The sequence below is a fragment of the Dryobates pubescens genome, chromosome 11 (genome assembly GCF_014839835.1).
Source record: "Dryobates pubescens isolate bDryPub1 chromosome 11, bDryPub1.pri, whole genome shotgun sequence".
NCBI classification, from domain to species: domain Eukaryota; kingdom Metazoa; phylum Chordata; class Aves; order Piciformes; family Picidae; genus Dryobates; species Dryobates pubescens.
This window is the reverse complement of record NC_071622.1, coordinates 37,016,614-37,031,252: the sequence shown is the minus strand read 5'-3', so window position 1 is coordinate 37,031,252 and position 14,639 is coordinate 37,016,614. Positions and strand designations below refer to the sequence as shown.

Here is a 14,639-nt window from a genome sequence, read left to right as displayed (position 1 = left end):
CAAACCACCCTCACAAAAGCAACAACTGAAAAGCAACCTGGGACTTTCCAAACCCTTCCATCAGTTAGTGAAATGTGGCTTTTCACAGGATCACAGGATGTTAGGAGTTGGAAGGGACCTCCGAAGATCATTGAATCCCAGCCCCCTGCCAGAACAGGACCAGAGAATCTAGGACAGGTCACACAGGAACACATCCAGATGGGTTTTGAAAGTCTCCAGAGAAGGAGACTCCACAACCTCTCTGGGAAGCCTGTTCCAGTGCTCTATGACCCTCACAGTGAAGTCCCTCCTCATGTTGATAGCAGGTGGACTAACAGTCAGGCCCATAAACAGCATGCAGATTAATGTGGCTCCCACTGGAAGGTAAGAACTGACCACAAACAGCAGCACAATGTAAAAGGTAGTTACTATTCAATCCCACCAGTTCTCCTCTAGGGATTGCTCAGATGCAGAACACAGTGGTGTGAATTGGGACTATGGTCACAATGACAGACAGAGCAACTTAGGTTAGCAGGTACCCTGGTGCCCTGTTTCACAGGGCGTTACTTAGTAAGACTTCTGGCAGCTTCTCCACACTGCTGTCACATGACAGATTCCCTATAAGTACTTTTTATTTAGCCCTGGAACAAATACTGTGCTTCATTTTATTTGGGACAGAGATTGGAGTCAATGCAGCTGACCAATATGATCGAGTATTGATCCTTTATTGTTCCAGTATTGCAGGCCTATGGTGCAGGCGAGTATAGCACGGTAAAGTAAAGCATGGAAGGGGAAGGGATAGGACAGGCAGAAGTGCATAGCAAGGGAACTTCCACAACTTATATAAACTCAGAGTGCCTTGTTGGCATGGACTCACTGGTTCCCTATGAGTGACCACACATCACACTGTTATAGATTATCAGTCCAACTACTGAAGACACGTGAGGTTTGTTGATGCAGGTGCATGTCCTGCTGTCCCAAGATAACTTGCTGTGTTTATAGCTAGCAGTGCCTTGCTTTAGTTACAGTGCTGCAAGACAGCACTGTTTGGTACACTGCTAGCTGGCTCTGCACTGATGCTGAGCATGGCTTACCACCATGTCAGGCTCTAGGCCTGCACTGCCAGGTTGCTCACACTGCTCGTGGCTGGCATTGCCACAATTTTAAGTAAACAAACAAATTCAAAGAGAGTCTTCTTTTTCCCAGTCACCTTTATTTCATTAGAAAAGTATAAATTACCATCATAAATACAGGTATCACCAGTATAAAAATTAGATTTGCATTTCTAAAATAAATATTAAAATAGTCAAAGCAACAGGTACCCCCAAATACCATCACCAAGATGATTTGAGTCTCTCCCACCTCAACCATTGATTTACCCAGCATTCAGTCAGCATTGAAGATGCAGTAAATACTGCTGCCTACTCAGTCCTTGCATGAAGGCAGTTACCACTGCCTCAAAACATGCCACGTATCTGTTCTTACACTTACTGGGAACCATCAGACTACCTTGTTTGGTAGAATTCTAGGTGTAGTGTAATCTGGATACGCTTTCCAGATCGATAGCAGCTACCTACTTCAGGAATGTTCCTTCTAGGTCACCAGTACAGCAGTTTCAGTCTGTTTACCTTCCATTGTCTTTATCCAAACAGAAATAGCCGAAGCTAATCTTATCCAAGATAAAAAACAACAGTAGCATCTCTGTCATGTTTGGGCTAACAGATCATTTCACCAGTTAATAATATTAAAAGCAAGTCAGGTAAATACAGGCGTGTTTCACAGAAACAGAGAGTTGTTCCTTTTAGTCAGGCAAAGGACACATTTTGTCCAAGTAGTGGTTTTTTCCCCTCACAGATACCATCATCTTCTGGCTCAGTAGGGCCCTATTTGCAGAATATCTGTACCTCGTCAAGTCAAAGGTCCATCCAGTTCAGAATCCAGTTTCAGACAGGACAATAGAAGGGTCTTGGGAAGAGACTATGAGCAGGGTTAGGCTATTGGAACATCACCAGAAAACTCTTGCAGCCTTTGGGCACCACTAACACAGGGGCTTCCTCGTACCTGGAGTTTTCATCTGTGACTCTCAGATTTTTGAATCCATGTAAAGTTTGGGCTTCAAAGTCCCTGTATCAAGGAGGCTGAAAGGGTTCCACCCACTTAGGTAATTTATGGGGTTTGTTGGCTTTTGTTGTTTGGTTGGTTTTCTGCTTTGGAGCAGAGCAGCAGCTGTTCCTTAGAGAGTATTGAGGTGTTCCTTTCCCCTTGCAGATCTGGCTCTCCTGCGTTTACACAGGACGACTGACAGGACAATGGCAAGAGTGATGACCGCAATTGCTATCACTGCTATGATGATGAAGACTTCTGCCCTGTATTCTGTACAGGAGAGACAAAAATAATTCAAAACTCCATTATCACAACTCATACTGTCACAAGGCTACAGTCTCCAGGAACCCCCTCCACTGACCACAGAGAATGCTTTCTGTGTTTTACATTATCATGGGAGTGGAGTGACCACGCCAGTGGCGGCCGAATTCATTCCACCATGAATTTGCTGGACTACGGCAAAGCTTTGTTTCACGTGGTTCCCACTAGGTTTCAGTCCAGCTCATTCAGTGCACACTGCCACCACAAGAGTGAGCTAAAGCATTCCCCCTAGCCCTGCATTACTGTCTATTAAATGGAGAAAAAAAAAGGGGGGGAGGGGGGGGGAGAAAAAAGGTAGAATAGAATAGACCAGACCAGGTTGGAAGAGACCTTTGAGATCATTGAGTCCAACCTATCACCCAACACTATCTAATCAACTAAACCATGGCACCAAGCACCCCATCAAGTCTCCTCCTAAACACCTCCAGTGATGGCGACTCCACCACCTCCCTGGGCAGCCCATTCCAATTGCCAATAACTCTTTCTATGAAGAACTTCTTCCAGATATCCAGCCTAAACCTCCCCTGGCACAGCTTGAGACTGTGTTATTTAATAAATACTGATGATCTTATATTGAATAAAGTGCTTTCCAGAGTAGTTGCCATGAGTTGCACTGCCTGATTCACCAACCACTCTCCAACTTATTTACTGGTGAATATGTTTATCTGCCAACTTCTAACCTTGTGATACAGCACTGAAGAAAGTCTCAACATCAGCTTTTGAGAAAACAACTGAAGTTCAGCTCAAACTGTGAGTCCATGGAACTGCCTGCTAGGTAGGGCTCCAGCACTCCTGTTCTACAGCTAATCCTTCCAGCACTTACTGTGGAACCTGCTATTGGAATAATCTGACCAAAATCATCAGAAAACAAAACCACCCCAATGCTTAGAGCTGCAAGAGAGGGACCTGGGGGTGCTGATTGACAGCCGCCTAAACATGAGCCAGCGATGTGGCCAGGTGGCCAAGAAGGCCAATGGCATCCTGGCCTGTATTAGGAATAGTGTGGCCAGCAGGAGCAGGGAAGTCATTGTGTCCCTGTACTCTGCACTGGTTAGGCCACACCTTGATTACTGTGTCCAGTTCTGGGCCCCTCAGTTTAGGAAGGACATTGAGACACTTGAATGTGTCCAGAGAAGGGCAACAAGGCTGGGGAGAGGCCTTGAGCACAGCCCTATGAGGAGAGGCTGAGGGAGCTGGGGTTGTTTAGCCTGGAGAAGAGGAGGCTCAGGGGTGACCTCATTGCTCTCTACAACTACCTGAAGGGAGGTTGTAGCCAGGAAGGGGTTGGTCTCTTCTCTCTAGCAACCAGCACCAGAACAAGAGGACACAGTCTCAAGCTGCACCAGGGGAAGTTTAGGCTGGAGGTGAGGAGAAAGTTCTTCACTGAGAGAGTCGTTTGCCATTGGAATGTGCTGCCCAGGGAGGTGGTGGAGTCACCATCCCTGGAGGTGCTCAAGAGGGGATTGGATGTGGCACTTGGTGCCATGGTTTAGTCATGAGGTCTGTGGTGACAGGTTGGACTCGATGATCCTTGAGGTCTCTTCCAGCCTTGGTGATACTGTGAAGGCTAGTGATGAGATCTGAAACCCCAGTGACCAGCCATCAGCTTAGTTTAAAACTGATCAGAACACTTTAGCAAGACAAAATTGAAACTAATCAGGACACTTTAGCAAGACAAAGCTGCAAAAGCAGCCTCCACATGCCAAACACAGTGGACACGTAACGTGGGCTCTTCCCACAAGTTTCCACGTTTGGTCTGTGTCTTACCACTTAGGCAGCAAACAGTTTGTTTTAGAACTTGGGTGTCACAATTTAAAGAGGTATAAAAATGTACTGAGAATTGAAGTGCCTGTTTTTCAGAATGCTGAAGCCTGTCAGACAGCCGTGACCAGCTACCTACCATCTAGGACGTTTCTCCCCACACTGGTACAAAGCACCAGGCTTTCCTGACCACTCCGGTTTTCTCTGCGGGAGGGAATGATGCCCTGGATGTAGAAGCAGTAGTTCTTTGTGCTGTCAACACTGACTTCAAATGTATGGCTTTTTGATGTTTCAGCTTTCTGGAAAGGCAAAGCAGAGAGATGTCAGGGAAGTCTTCTGTGCAGAACAGCTGGCACTGAAAGGCAGCACAGAAATGGTGCTGCTATCCTACAGATACACAATCTGTCAGAAGTAGAGCTGGACCTTACCTTCCCAGAACTTTGATCTTTCCAGTAATACAGTCTGTACTCCAGGTCATGCTGGAAAATGTCCCGAACACTCAGGAAGCTTCCATTAGGAAACGTGTACGGTGTCAGCGGATCTTGGAACACGACGCTCAGCTTGGAACCTTTTTGCGTGTAGTTCTGTATCTCTGGTTTTCCAACAACAGCTAAACAACAATTTTAGACTTAGAAAACTGGCATCATCTTTCCCACACAGCATCCTCTATTCCCTCCCACTTCCCTCCTCAAATCTAGGTAAAGAATGGAATGGAATGAACCAGGTTGGAAGAGACCTTCAAGATCATCGTGTCCAACCTATCATCCAACACCACCTAATCAACTAAACCATGCAACCAAGCATCCTATCAAGTCTCCTCCTGAACACCTCCAGTGATGGCAACTCCACCACCTCCTCAGGTAGCCCATTCCAATAGGCAATTACTCTCTCTGTGTAGAACTTCTTCCTAACCTCTAGCTTAGACCTCCCCTGGCGCAGCTTGAGACTGTGTCCTCTTGTTCTGGTGCTGGCTGCCTGGGAGAAGAGACCTACCTCTGCCTGTCTAAAACCTCCATTAAGGTAGTTGTAAAGAGTAAAAAGGTCACCCCCGAGTCTCCTCTTCTCCAGGCTATGCAACCCCAGCTCCCTCAGCCTCTCCTCACAGGGCTGTGCTCCAAACACCTCACCAACTTTGTTGCCCTTCTCTGGACTCGTTCCAGCAAGTCAACCTCCTTCCTAAACTGAGGGGCCCAGAACTGGACACAGTACTCAAGGTGTGGCCTAACCAGTGCAGTGTACAGGGGCAGAATGACCTCCCTGCTCCTGCTGGCCACACTGTTCCTGATGCAGGCCAGGATGCCATTGGCCCTCCTGGCTGCCTGGGCACACTGCAGGCTCATGTTCAGCCTACCATCGACCAGGTCCCTCTCTGCCTGGCTGCTCTCCAGCCACTCTGTCCCCAGCCTGTAGCACTGCATGGGGTTGCTGTGGCTAATGTGCAGAACCTGGCACTTGGATGTGTTCAGTCTCCTGCCCTTGGACTCTGCCCAACTGTCCAGCCTGTCCAGGTCCCTCTGCAAAGCCTCTCTACTCTACAGCAGATCAACTCCTGCCCCCAGCTTGGTGTTGTCCACAAATATACTCAAGTTTACAGAGCCAGGGTAACATGGTAATATCCTGAAACATCTTCATCTACAAAATGTTAGTAAAACTGTCTCCTCACTGCAGCGAGAAACAAATGGTAACTCAAATCTTACACACACCCTGTAACAGGGACAGTTTTAAGCCTGAATGTCTTCTTCTCAGATATCAGTGTGGCTACTGTAACAATCAACAGCAAGACCTTTTAGGCCCAGTCACAGAAAACATCCAGCTGGAAGAGACCTCCAAGCTTATCCAGTCCAACCCTGCACCCAGCACTGCAGGGTCAGTACTAAACCATGTCCCTAAGCACCAGCTCCACATGCTGATTAAACACCTCCAGGGATGGTGACTCCAGCACTGCCCTGGGCAGATCATTCCAGTGTCTCAGAGGAAATATTTCCTAGCATCCAGACTGAACCTCCCCTGCTGCAGCTTGGAACCATTTCTTCTGGTGCTGTCCTTTGCCACCAAGGAGCAGAAGCTGCCCCCCTCCTTGTTCTAATCTCCCTTCAAGGAGCTGTAGAGAGCAATGAGGTCTCCCCTCAACCTCCTCTTCTCCAGCCTGAACACCCCCAGCTCCCTCAGCTCCGACTCGTAGCCCAGGTACTCCAGGCCCATCTCTGGACAGGCTCCAGCCCCTCAATGTCCTTCCTGCAGTGAGGGCCCAGAGCTGAACACAGCACTCAAGGTGTGGCATCCCCAGTGCTGAGAGGGATGATCACCTCCTGTCCCTGCTGCCCACCCTGTATCTAACCCAAGCCAGGATGCCATTGGCTTTCTTGGCCATCTGGGAAGCTCTCTTGTAAGGAAGTTTATGATAAAATTTAACTGGTAATCCTACTTACTCTGATTATAAGGTGTAAATTTTTCAGAGACTGCAAAAGGTGGTTCTTCAAAGTTATCCATCCCCGAGGATGTCACAGACAGTATGTGTGCTGTATAGGTCTCCTTTACATTCCTGACCACATCAGTCACATCACACTCTGTTTCTGTTGTCTGTATGCATTTTTTTCTGGTGTTAGATGTCTGCCTGAAAAGAGCAAGAAAAATGCATCAGTACTTTCCAAACTGACTTTTACAGCTATAGATAAGCTGAAAACATGTTTTGCCGCCCCCCCCCTAACTGTACAGGTTTCCTTCACCCAGTGGAAGTCCTGCAGGTGTACTAGGCTGAAAAGGAGAAGGCAAAAAACAAACAAAATAAAATCCAACCCCACTATCCTGTGCCTCTGTATTTCACACTTCAAAGTAGCATCAAGTAAATCAAATACAAGCCATGTTAATGATAGAAATATACTACTGGATACATACATGAATTACAATTCAATCTTTCATATGACCTGCGCAGAAAATGTAAGTAGTTCTGATTTTGGACTTTTCTGCAGCTGACTCCATCACAGGAAATTCCACCTCAACATGAGGAAAAACTTTTTTGTCTGTGAGGGTGCCAGAACCCTGGAGCAGGCTGCCCAGAGCAGCTGTGGAGTCTCCTCCTCTAGATATCTTCAAATCCTGCCTGGGTGCATTCCTGTGTGACCTGCCCTAAGTGGTCCTGCTTTGCAGGGGGTTGGACTAAATGATCTCTGGAGGTCCCTTCCAAACCCTAACATTCTGTGATTCTATGACTTACTAAAAAAACCTAGAAGATGCATAAGTGACTTTTAAGGTGTTATCCCTGATGCATCTGCAAACTATTGCCTTAAGAAACGCCTGTTGTGCTGGGAAGCTCTGTTGACACCAGTGTTAATTGTTCAATGTGGCAGCATCTCCTCATTTATGTCACTGATGTTTGCACCTGCACAGGTGCCAACGTCACGAAGAACCAGACAGTAGCAGAATTACAACGAAAAAGTCTTGACAAAAAGCTTGAGCCATGCACTTCTCTTGATTTTTAAATGATGGGAAGCAGGTCCATTTCCTTGAGAAATCATGATGGAACAAGGAAAAAGGTGTTAAGATCCCCATTTTACTCCCTAACAAGAAGGAAGAGCAATACAGATTAGGTTAGCACTTCAGCTCCTTTCCCTGTTTTTTGCTGCGTGACCTCAGCTGAAAGTGCAACTGTTTGGAGATTAACAAACGCGTTTTCCTCCAAGCTTTAAGTCATCTGAACTCCCTTCTCTCTCTGTTTTTATGTCACAGGTCAGTTAGCACCAGTGTTCTAAAGGTGCCTTGAAAGGGGACAGAGGAGATAGGATCTTCGTGATCAGACAAGTGTGTCCCATAAAGGGACACAGACGAGAAAGCAACTGTTCAAGCACACCTCATCCCTAAGAGCACCTTGTCTCTATCAGCACTGTGCCTGATTCTACACTGAATCTGGGGCAAACAGACTTCACTGGCTTGCAAGCACAGATGGCTGAATTTTAATAAAGTTCCTTCTGCTAGTTGTGTGCTTTTAAGTCTGCTAATTTCACATTAGGCCACTGCACTGGTATTTCATCCACCAGTCGTGGCACAGCTCTCATTTTCCAGACAGAAGAGACTACAGCACCACATTTTCATTAGTCTGTAGAAGTGATGATGTAGTTTCCCTTTGGGGCATATTTAATAATGGAGCTGAGAACAGTAAAGGCTCATTACTGAACCTCATGGAAATTTGTGTGCAGTATTGAAGGAGGTGTTAGATACTTCACATAAGGTGAATATACCTTTTATGTCCACATATTTTATAGCTTACATAAAATATGATGACAGAGGAAGTCTCAGCAGAGGTAGATGAACAAAGGTGGTTTTATTATTACCCAGCAAGACAAATTACTCATTTGCTGTGATTCACTGATTATATTTAATGGACTTGTATATATCAGACACCTCCCAAGACTAAAAATGAAGGACTCAGTCCAGACATCCTGAAAGACACAGAAAGGTGAAGGTCTATCTAATATGCGGTATGCCAGACCGAGTGCCAACTTCCTCAAAGTATTCTGTCCTAGATCTCCAGAGTAAGTGGCCTGCACTGAACCCCACAACTAAAATACATCTAAACTCAACTCTCCTTTCCTGAAACAGGCGAAAAACAGAGGCCTGAACCAGGTATTCCTACAGCTTGATACAGAGAAGTATTAGCAGCTGAGCGGTCAATCTTCCCGAATCCTCACGTGTAGGCTCCTGGTACAGCCTCAGATATATGCAAACATGCTCTGGTTGTACCCTCTCCGACTGCCATTAGAGGACAGCCCTTGGTGTTGCTGCCTACTTACCCGTGTATTTCTACTGTGTAGAAGTAGCCTGATGGTTTGGGTTGCCACTGCAGTATAGTTTTAAAATTGATTGAAGACCAAGTTATATTAACTGCTGTTGGTAGCTCTGGATTGCCTTTAAATACAGAAAAGAGAAGGCGGCCATCAGTCATATTGCATGCAATTCCTGGTTCCCTGCAGTCATCATTTGACAGTTGCTGTTAAGTGCTACTTCGAAATGTTCTTTTTGGGTGAAAAGCCTTGGTCCTGCCCTCTGGGCTCATACTCATCCTGCTAAAGGAATGTGTCCTGGCAGATGTGAGAAATAAGAGAAGAATATTGTATTTTTTTGTGACTCAAGATTGCCGAGCTAAATTATTTGGATCTCTAACGTTTACTTTTGGGTCCAAGGCCTCTGAAGAAGCTTTAAGATGAGAATGTCCAAGCACCAAACGAAGGCGGTGCAGTACAGAATGGTCCTTGGCCGTACCTGCTGCTGAAGGCATTCATTTTGAAGAACGGCTGCCCTACACGCTCGCACCTGCGCGGGGACACCCCAGGCAGGGGGGGCGGACGGGACTGCCCCCGCCGGCAGAGGCCATCGCGGCTTCGGGGAACTGCCCAGGAGGAAGCGGGAGCGGAAAACCCCGCACAATGCACAAGCGCTGTAACCGCTGGAAATCAGGCGTTTCGCTGAGCGGTATCCCAGGCGCTTCCTAAGTGCCACCTTCTCTGCCTCTCCCCACTGCCCACTCTCCCCAAGCTCGGCAGTGGGGGACAAGGGAAAGAGATCCTGCAGATGGCTCCTTGCTACCGTGCAGCCGCCGACCCGCGGAGACTGCCCCTGCTCCCCACCTGTGGCACAGCTGTAGTCATTAAGGATCCCATCCAGAAGAAGCCGGCCCTCGGCGCCCCTTCACCCTCCCCCCGCGCCGAGAGCTCCGCCGTCCGGGCGCCGAAGCAGGGTCGCTTCGGGCTCGGGGTCCGGCACAGCGCGCGGGCAAGGGCCGCGCTCCCGCCGCGACCCTGCGCGGGATAGCGGCGGAGCCCTCCCTCAACGGCCCGGGGCTCCCCTCCTCTGTCAGCGGAGCCGAACCCCGCCGCCAGTCCACTCCGCCCGAGACCGCGGCCCTCCGGTCTGCCAGCCCGCCGCTACCCACCGGCAGCCAGGCGCCACAGCAGGGTGCTCAGCAGCAGGGCGCTCCGTAGCAGCGCCCGTCCTCCGGCCACTACGGGCAGCATCCTCGGGGCAGAGATCCGGCGGGACGTCAGTCAGGCTGATCGCGCTGAGCTGCGACTGGGCAGGAGCCGCCGGTTTATATGTGTGGGAGGAGAGGCGGGGACTGCGGGCGCCTCGCCCGCGGAGCAGAGCGGCGACGAAGGCGGTGGGAGCGGCGGGGGGCCGGCCGGGACGGGGTCATTGGGAATAGCGGCGGGGCTGCCGGAAGCGCTTAGGCGTCGCGGGTTGAGCAAGCGGAGGAGGGCGATCGTCGAGGAAACCTCTTCTGTAAGGAGAGGAGCAGTGAGGGAAGTAGCGGCGTGTCCCCCGGGCCTCTCCGGCCTCAGAACAGCGCTCCCGGGCGCAGGCCCACCTGCGTGTGCAAGCACACCTGTACGTGCCTGCAGCCCGTGTCTCCCCGCCTCCTCCGCGTCCCCATGCACTTTTACCACCCCTCCCTTCCCTTCTGTTAGCCGTTGGAAGGAGTATCGGTGGTACCAGGCAACCAACAACGAGCTTCACTCTCTGCACACCTTTGGCTGGTTGTCAAGGTGAGAGGGCGAGAGGTGCTGGCACTCTAACTTCTCGGCAGGGCAGCTCATCCTGAAGCAGTGGTGTTTGGTTCCGCTCATCCTGAAGCAGTGGTGTTTGGTTCCGCTCATCCTGAAGCAGTGGTGTTTGGTTCCGCTCATCCTGAAGCAGTGGTGTTTGGTTCAGCTCATCCTGAAGCAGTGGTGTTTGGTTCATTATCTTAAGCGCTGTAAATTCTGAGGGGCTAAACACAAGACGTTCGGCACGACTGTTCAGCTAGCTCACAGCCCTGGGTCTCTTGCTCCGTGCACATGCAAATGTGGACCCTGGCAAGTTTCGCCTGTCTCGCTAGACAGCAAATAACGTTCAAATGTTCAGGGGTTTGCACCTCACCTCTCCCATAAACCAGGGACCTGTTAAACCTTTCCCTGCCTTACACTGGAAGGGTATGCTATTTCCACACATCACTGGGAATGGCATTTCCACACACAACTGACAGCATTTTCTGAATCTCAACTTACAGCCTTGGGACAGTCTCTGTGTCTCACCTGCTGTTTATATTGCTCTTTCTCACTGTGCTGCCTTTCTGAGTACTTAACCCAACGCTTTGGAGACAGTGATTTGCATGCTGTGTTCTCATCTAATACACAAGCTCTAGAGGGAGCTGGTCTTGCACTTAGCCTCTGATTCTTCTGCGGGGAAGGTGGGAAAGGAGTTTCATGGTAGATGCTATTACGTAATTTGGAAGAATAGATGCATTTTACAGTGTTAAGAGGACTTTTTATTTTGATGCTGATTTGTACAGTGTTTTATACCTGAAAATTGGAGGTAGGAGAAGACAAACAAAGTTGCATACTTGATTGCCTTTTATTTTCACAGTTGACAGGTACTGAAATGCATGCAGTCAGGTCTGTTTCACAATGCAGAATAACTGCATATGGACCATTTCAACCAGAGTTTGCATTAAAATTCATGTGGTGTGTTCCAAGGTGCACCTTAAAGCCTGGAGTTTTAAATAACCAGTAGACCTTCCTTAAAATCCAGCCATTTTTTTTATTTTCTTGCCTTGCTTTTGATCACATTTCAACACTGTCTCTGTGCAGGTGTGTGTCAGTATTGCATCAGCCCAAAGGCTCGCATGCATTTGACTTTGTGCAGAACACAGATCTCGTGTGACGAGATTTTCAGGTTTGTGACCTTATAAGACCATTGCAAATTTCCAGAGGACTTCACAAAGATAAACAGCACTTACTTGTTTGAAGAAAAGAGGTGCTTATATAAAGCTTTAAATCACCTTTAGGCTCTCATTCCAGTTAGTTTCCTTGTCCTTCAGTCACAAAAGGTGGAAAGTGGGATGTGTTGGCTTCCATTTTTGACAGAGGTAATCTCAGAGTTCCCTTCTCCTGCTCATCCTTCTCACTCCCACCTCTTCTTTCATGACCTTCCATACCTGAGATAGGTGGGGAACCCTCCAGACTCTGTCCAGACTAACGAGCTTGACCAATGTTACCTTATTCCAATTTCCAGCAAGATATTCCGGTGTCCACTAACACTTGGCTTTTAAATGCTGTACTCCAGGTGTCTCAGTACAAAGGTTGGGAAGGAGACTTGGTTCTCTTGGACGTTCCTGTGAGTGAGACAAAGACACAAAGGAGGTCATATATCAAGATGAGACTGTTTGTTAAAGAGAGAGAGAATGGAGCAAGCAAAACAGAGAAAGAAAGATGTTCCGGGGCTGCTGCTTCCAGCCTCAGATGTCCTTGGTGCCTCTGTGATGTTCCTCTCTGTGATGTTCCCCCCTGTAAGCTGGCATAGCCCAGGGCTCTTTTTATGTTCCTGGTTCATTCATTGTAGCTCCACCTGGCTCACATCAACAATGTGTAAGTGGACTTCCAGGGGGGTTCTCATGTGCCTGCAGGGGTCAGCTATGAGTGGCCTCAACCCCTCTTTGCTGTCCCCTGTCTACCACACCCCCTGGGCAGCTGCGGTCTTGGTGGGCAGAACCGGAACATGAGGCAGGTCCTTCAGGATGATCTTATCTTTGTGGAGACACTTCTCAGTTCTTAATGTAATCATCACATCACCAGGTGATTGACATGTCCAGGAGAGGATTCTCTCACCATGTGCAGCATGAAAGGAAGCCATCAGTTTAGCAGAGTGGCACAAAGCAGAGCCTGAGCAAAAGGATGTGTGTGGGTCAAGCAGTCAAGCAGGGCTTGGGGGGCATTGTGTGGTTAGAGGAAATAGGGTAACTTTACCAAGGTGGCCATTCTGAGGGAGGGAAGGAAGTTGAAGGTAAAATCTGAAAGCTGGGGGGAAAGTCAGCATGCCAAGGGAACAGTGCAGCTAGATAAGGCTGGCAGGAGAAGAGCATGACAGAGAAGGGAGAAGTGTCGAGATGAGGAACTGCTGCTGCAGCCTCTGCTCTTCTTTGTCCTCTTTCACTCTGTCTTAGTGCAGAATGTGACTGTAGAATGAGAACTGCTCAGTACTGCCTGACTCCAGGCACCAAGCAGTGTGAGAGAGGAGAGGAACCCTGTGCTGCCTGACATGGGCTGATGCCTCTGAGCTGGAAGTATTCTCAGCAGCTGGTGACATAACTGTGACATTCTGATCACATTTCCTGACCACTTCAGTGGAAGCTTTTAAGGCCAGCCTGGATGTGGCTCTGGGCACCCTGATCTAGTGGGAAGTGTCCCTGCCCATGGCAGGGTGGTTGGAACTGGATGATCCTCAAGGTCCCCCCATCTGACCCTGACAGTTCTGTGATTCTGTATGTACTAGCTCATTTAAGACAGAAATTTTCCCTTTTATTTCACATATATGTTCCTACATGCAGGCAAGTTTTCTGCTGACTTAGAACTCTGCCACTTTGTCTAGAAATTTAGAATCTGGCTGCCATAGTGGAATGTCAAAATGTAAGCATCCAAGTCTTTAGAGACAGTCCAACCAATTTAGTTATCTTTTGCTCATTTTACAGTCAGCAGAGAAAAAGTCCACTCCTAAGGTGAAACCCATCTTCTCCTAGTATAGGCATCTAAAGCAAGTCATATTCATCTGCTAATGCATGGAAGTGAATGAGATGTTTCTATTGATGGAGGCCAGGGTCCCAGTGTGGCTTTTTTGGAGTATGAGGGCGACATAGCATAAGAGCATGAGCCCAGCTTCATGATTTGGGTTAGGAGATGACCTCTGCTGCTCTGTGACTCCTTCACTCTGATGAACATCGTGAGATGAAGGTTATTCACCTCTGGGAAGGTTTGCCAGGTGGTGAGCAGATCCTACACATTTTCATTCCACAACATGTAGAGCACAGAACTGATTATGGGAAAAGTGAGGAGAAAGTGAACCTAAACCTGCCAGGTTTCTTGAAAGAGATGGATGTACTTGGTTTATCAGATGATCTGCCAGATCTCTAAACTGGTTATCTGAGAGAGAGCTGCAAAATAACGCATTGCTTAGCACAGCAATTTCAACATCATGGTTTAGGTACTAGCTTATACAGTTGGCATTGCAGGGGAATGCCTCACACGACAGCAGTAGTAGATCAGTTTCACTATGCTTACAGTTTTGCAAGACTGTGAGTGAAATTTCATAATAATTATTAATATTTTGAAACTTTGTGGTGCTATAAAACATTCACCACTTAAAAGCCAGCAATATTGTCGTGACCTAGAGTGCACAATTTACTTGTGTAAGATTTGGAACTCCCGGGAGCTTTTCAAAGACAACCTTGCTCCTGATCTTGGTTTGATTTGTCTCTGTGACACATGTGATTGGGTAACTGGCTTGTACAATTAATTGTATTTAATTAGATAAAGCAGAAGGTTAGGGAGCAATCTCTGACTTGGTTCCTACTTCTACAAGTGTCTTGGCATTTATCACTCAGAGCTCTTACATCAAGTACTGTGCTGTAAATGCATGCACAGGCTCACAAATACCACTGCCTTTGAAACATT

General features: G+C 48.0%; 1 protein-coding gene across 1 annotated transcript; it reads right to left on the bottom strand.

The window, feature by feature from the left end:
- Positions 1 to 1,649: 1,649 nt before the first annotated feature.
- F3 (coagulation factor III, tissue factor) lies at positions 1,650 to 9,103 on the bottom strand. Its single transcript, XM_054165604.1, has 5 exons — positions 8,952 to 9,103; positions 6,594 to 6,778; positions 4,593 to 4,774; positions 4,304 to 4,463; positions 1,650 to 2,352 (listed from the first exon to the last, which is right to left on the bottom strand). Exons 1-5 carry the CDS (start codon positions 9,101 to 9,103, stop codon positions 2,213 to 2,215), a joined length of 819 nt encoding a protein of 272 aa, XP_054021579.1. The 3' UTR covers positions 1,650 to 2,212.
- Between the last annotated feature and the right edge of the window lie 5,536 nt (positions 9,104 to 14,639).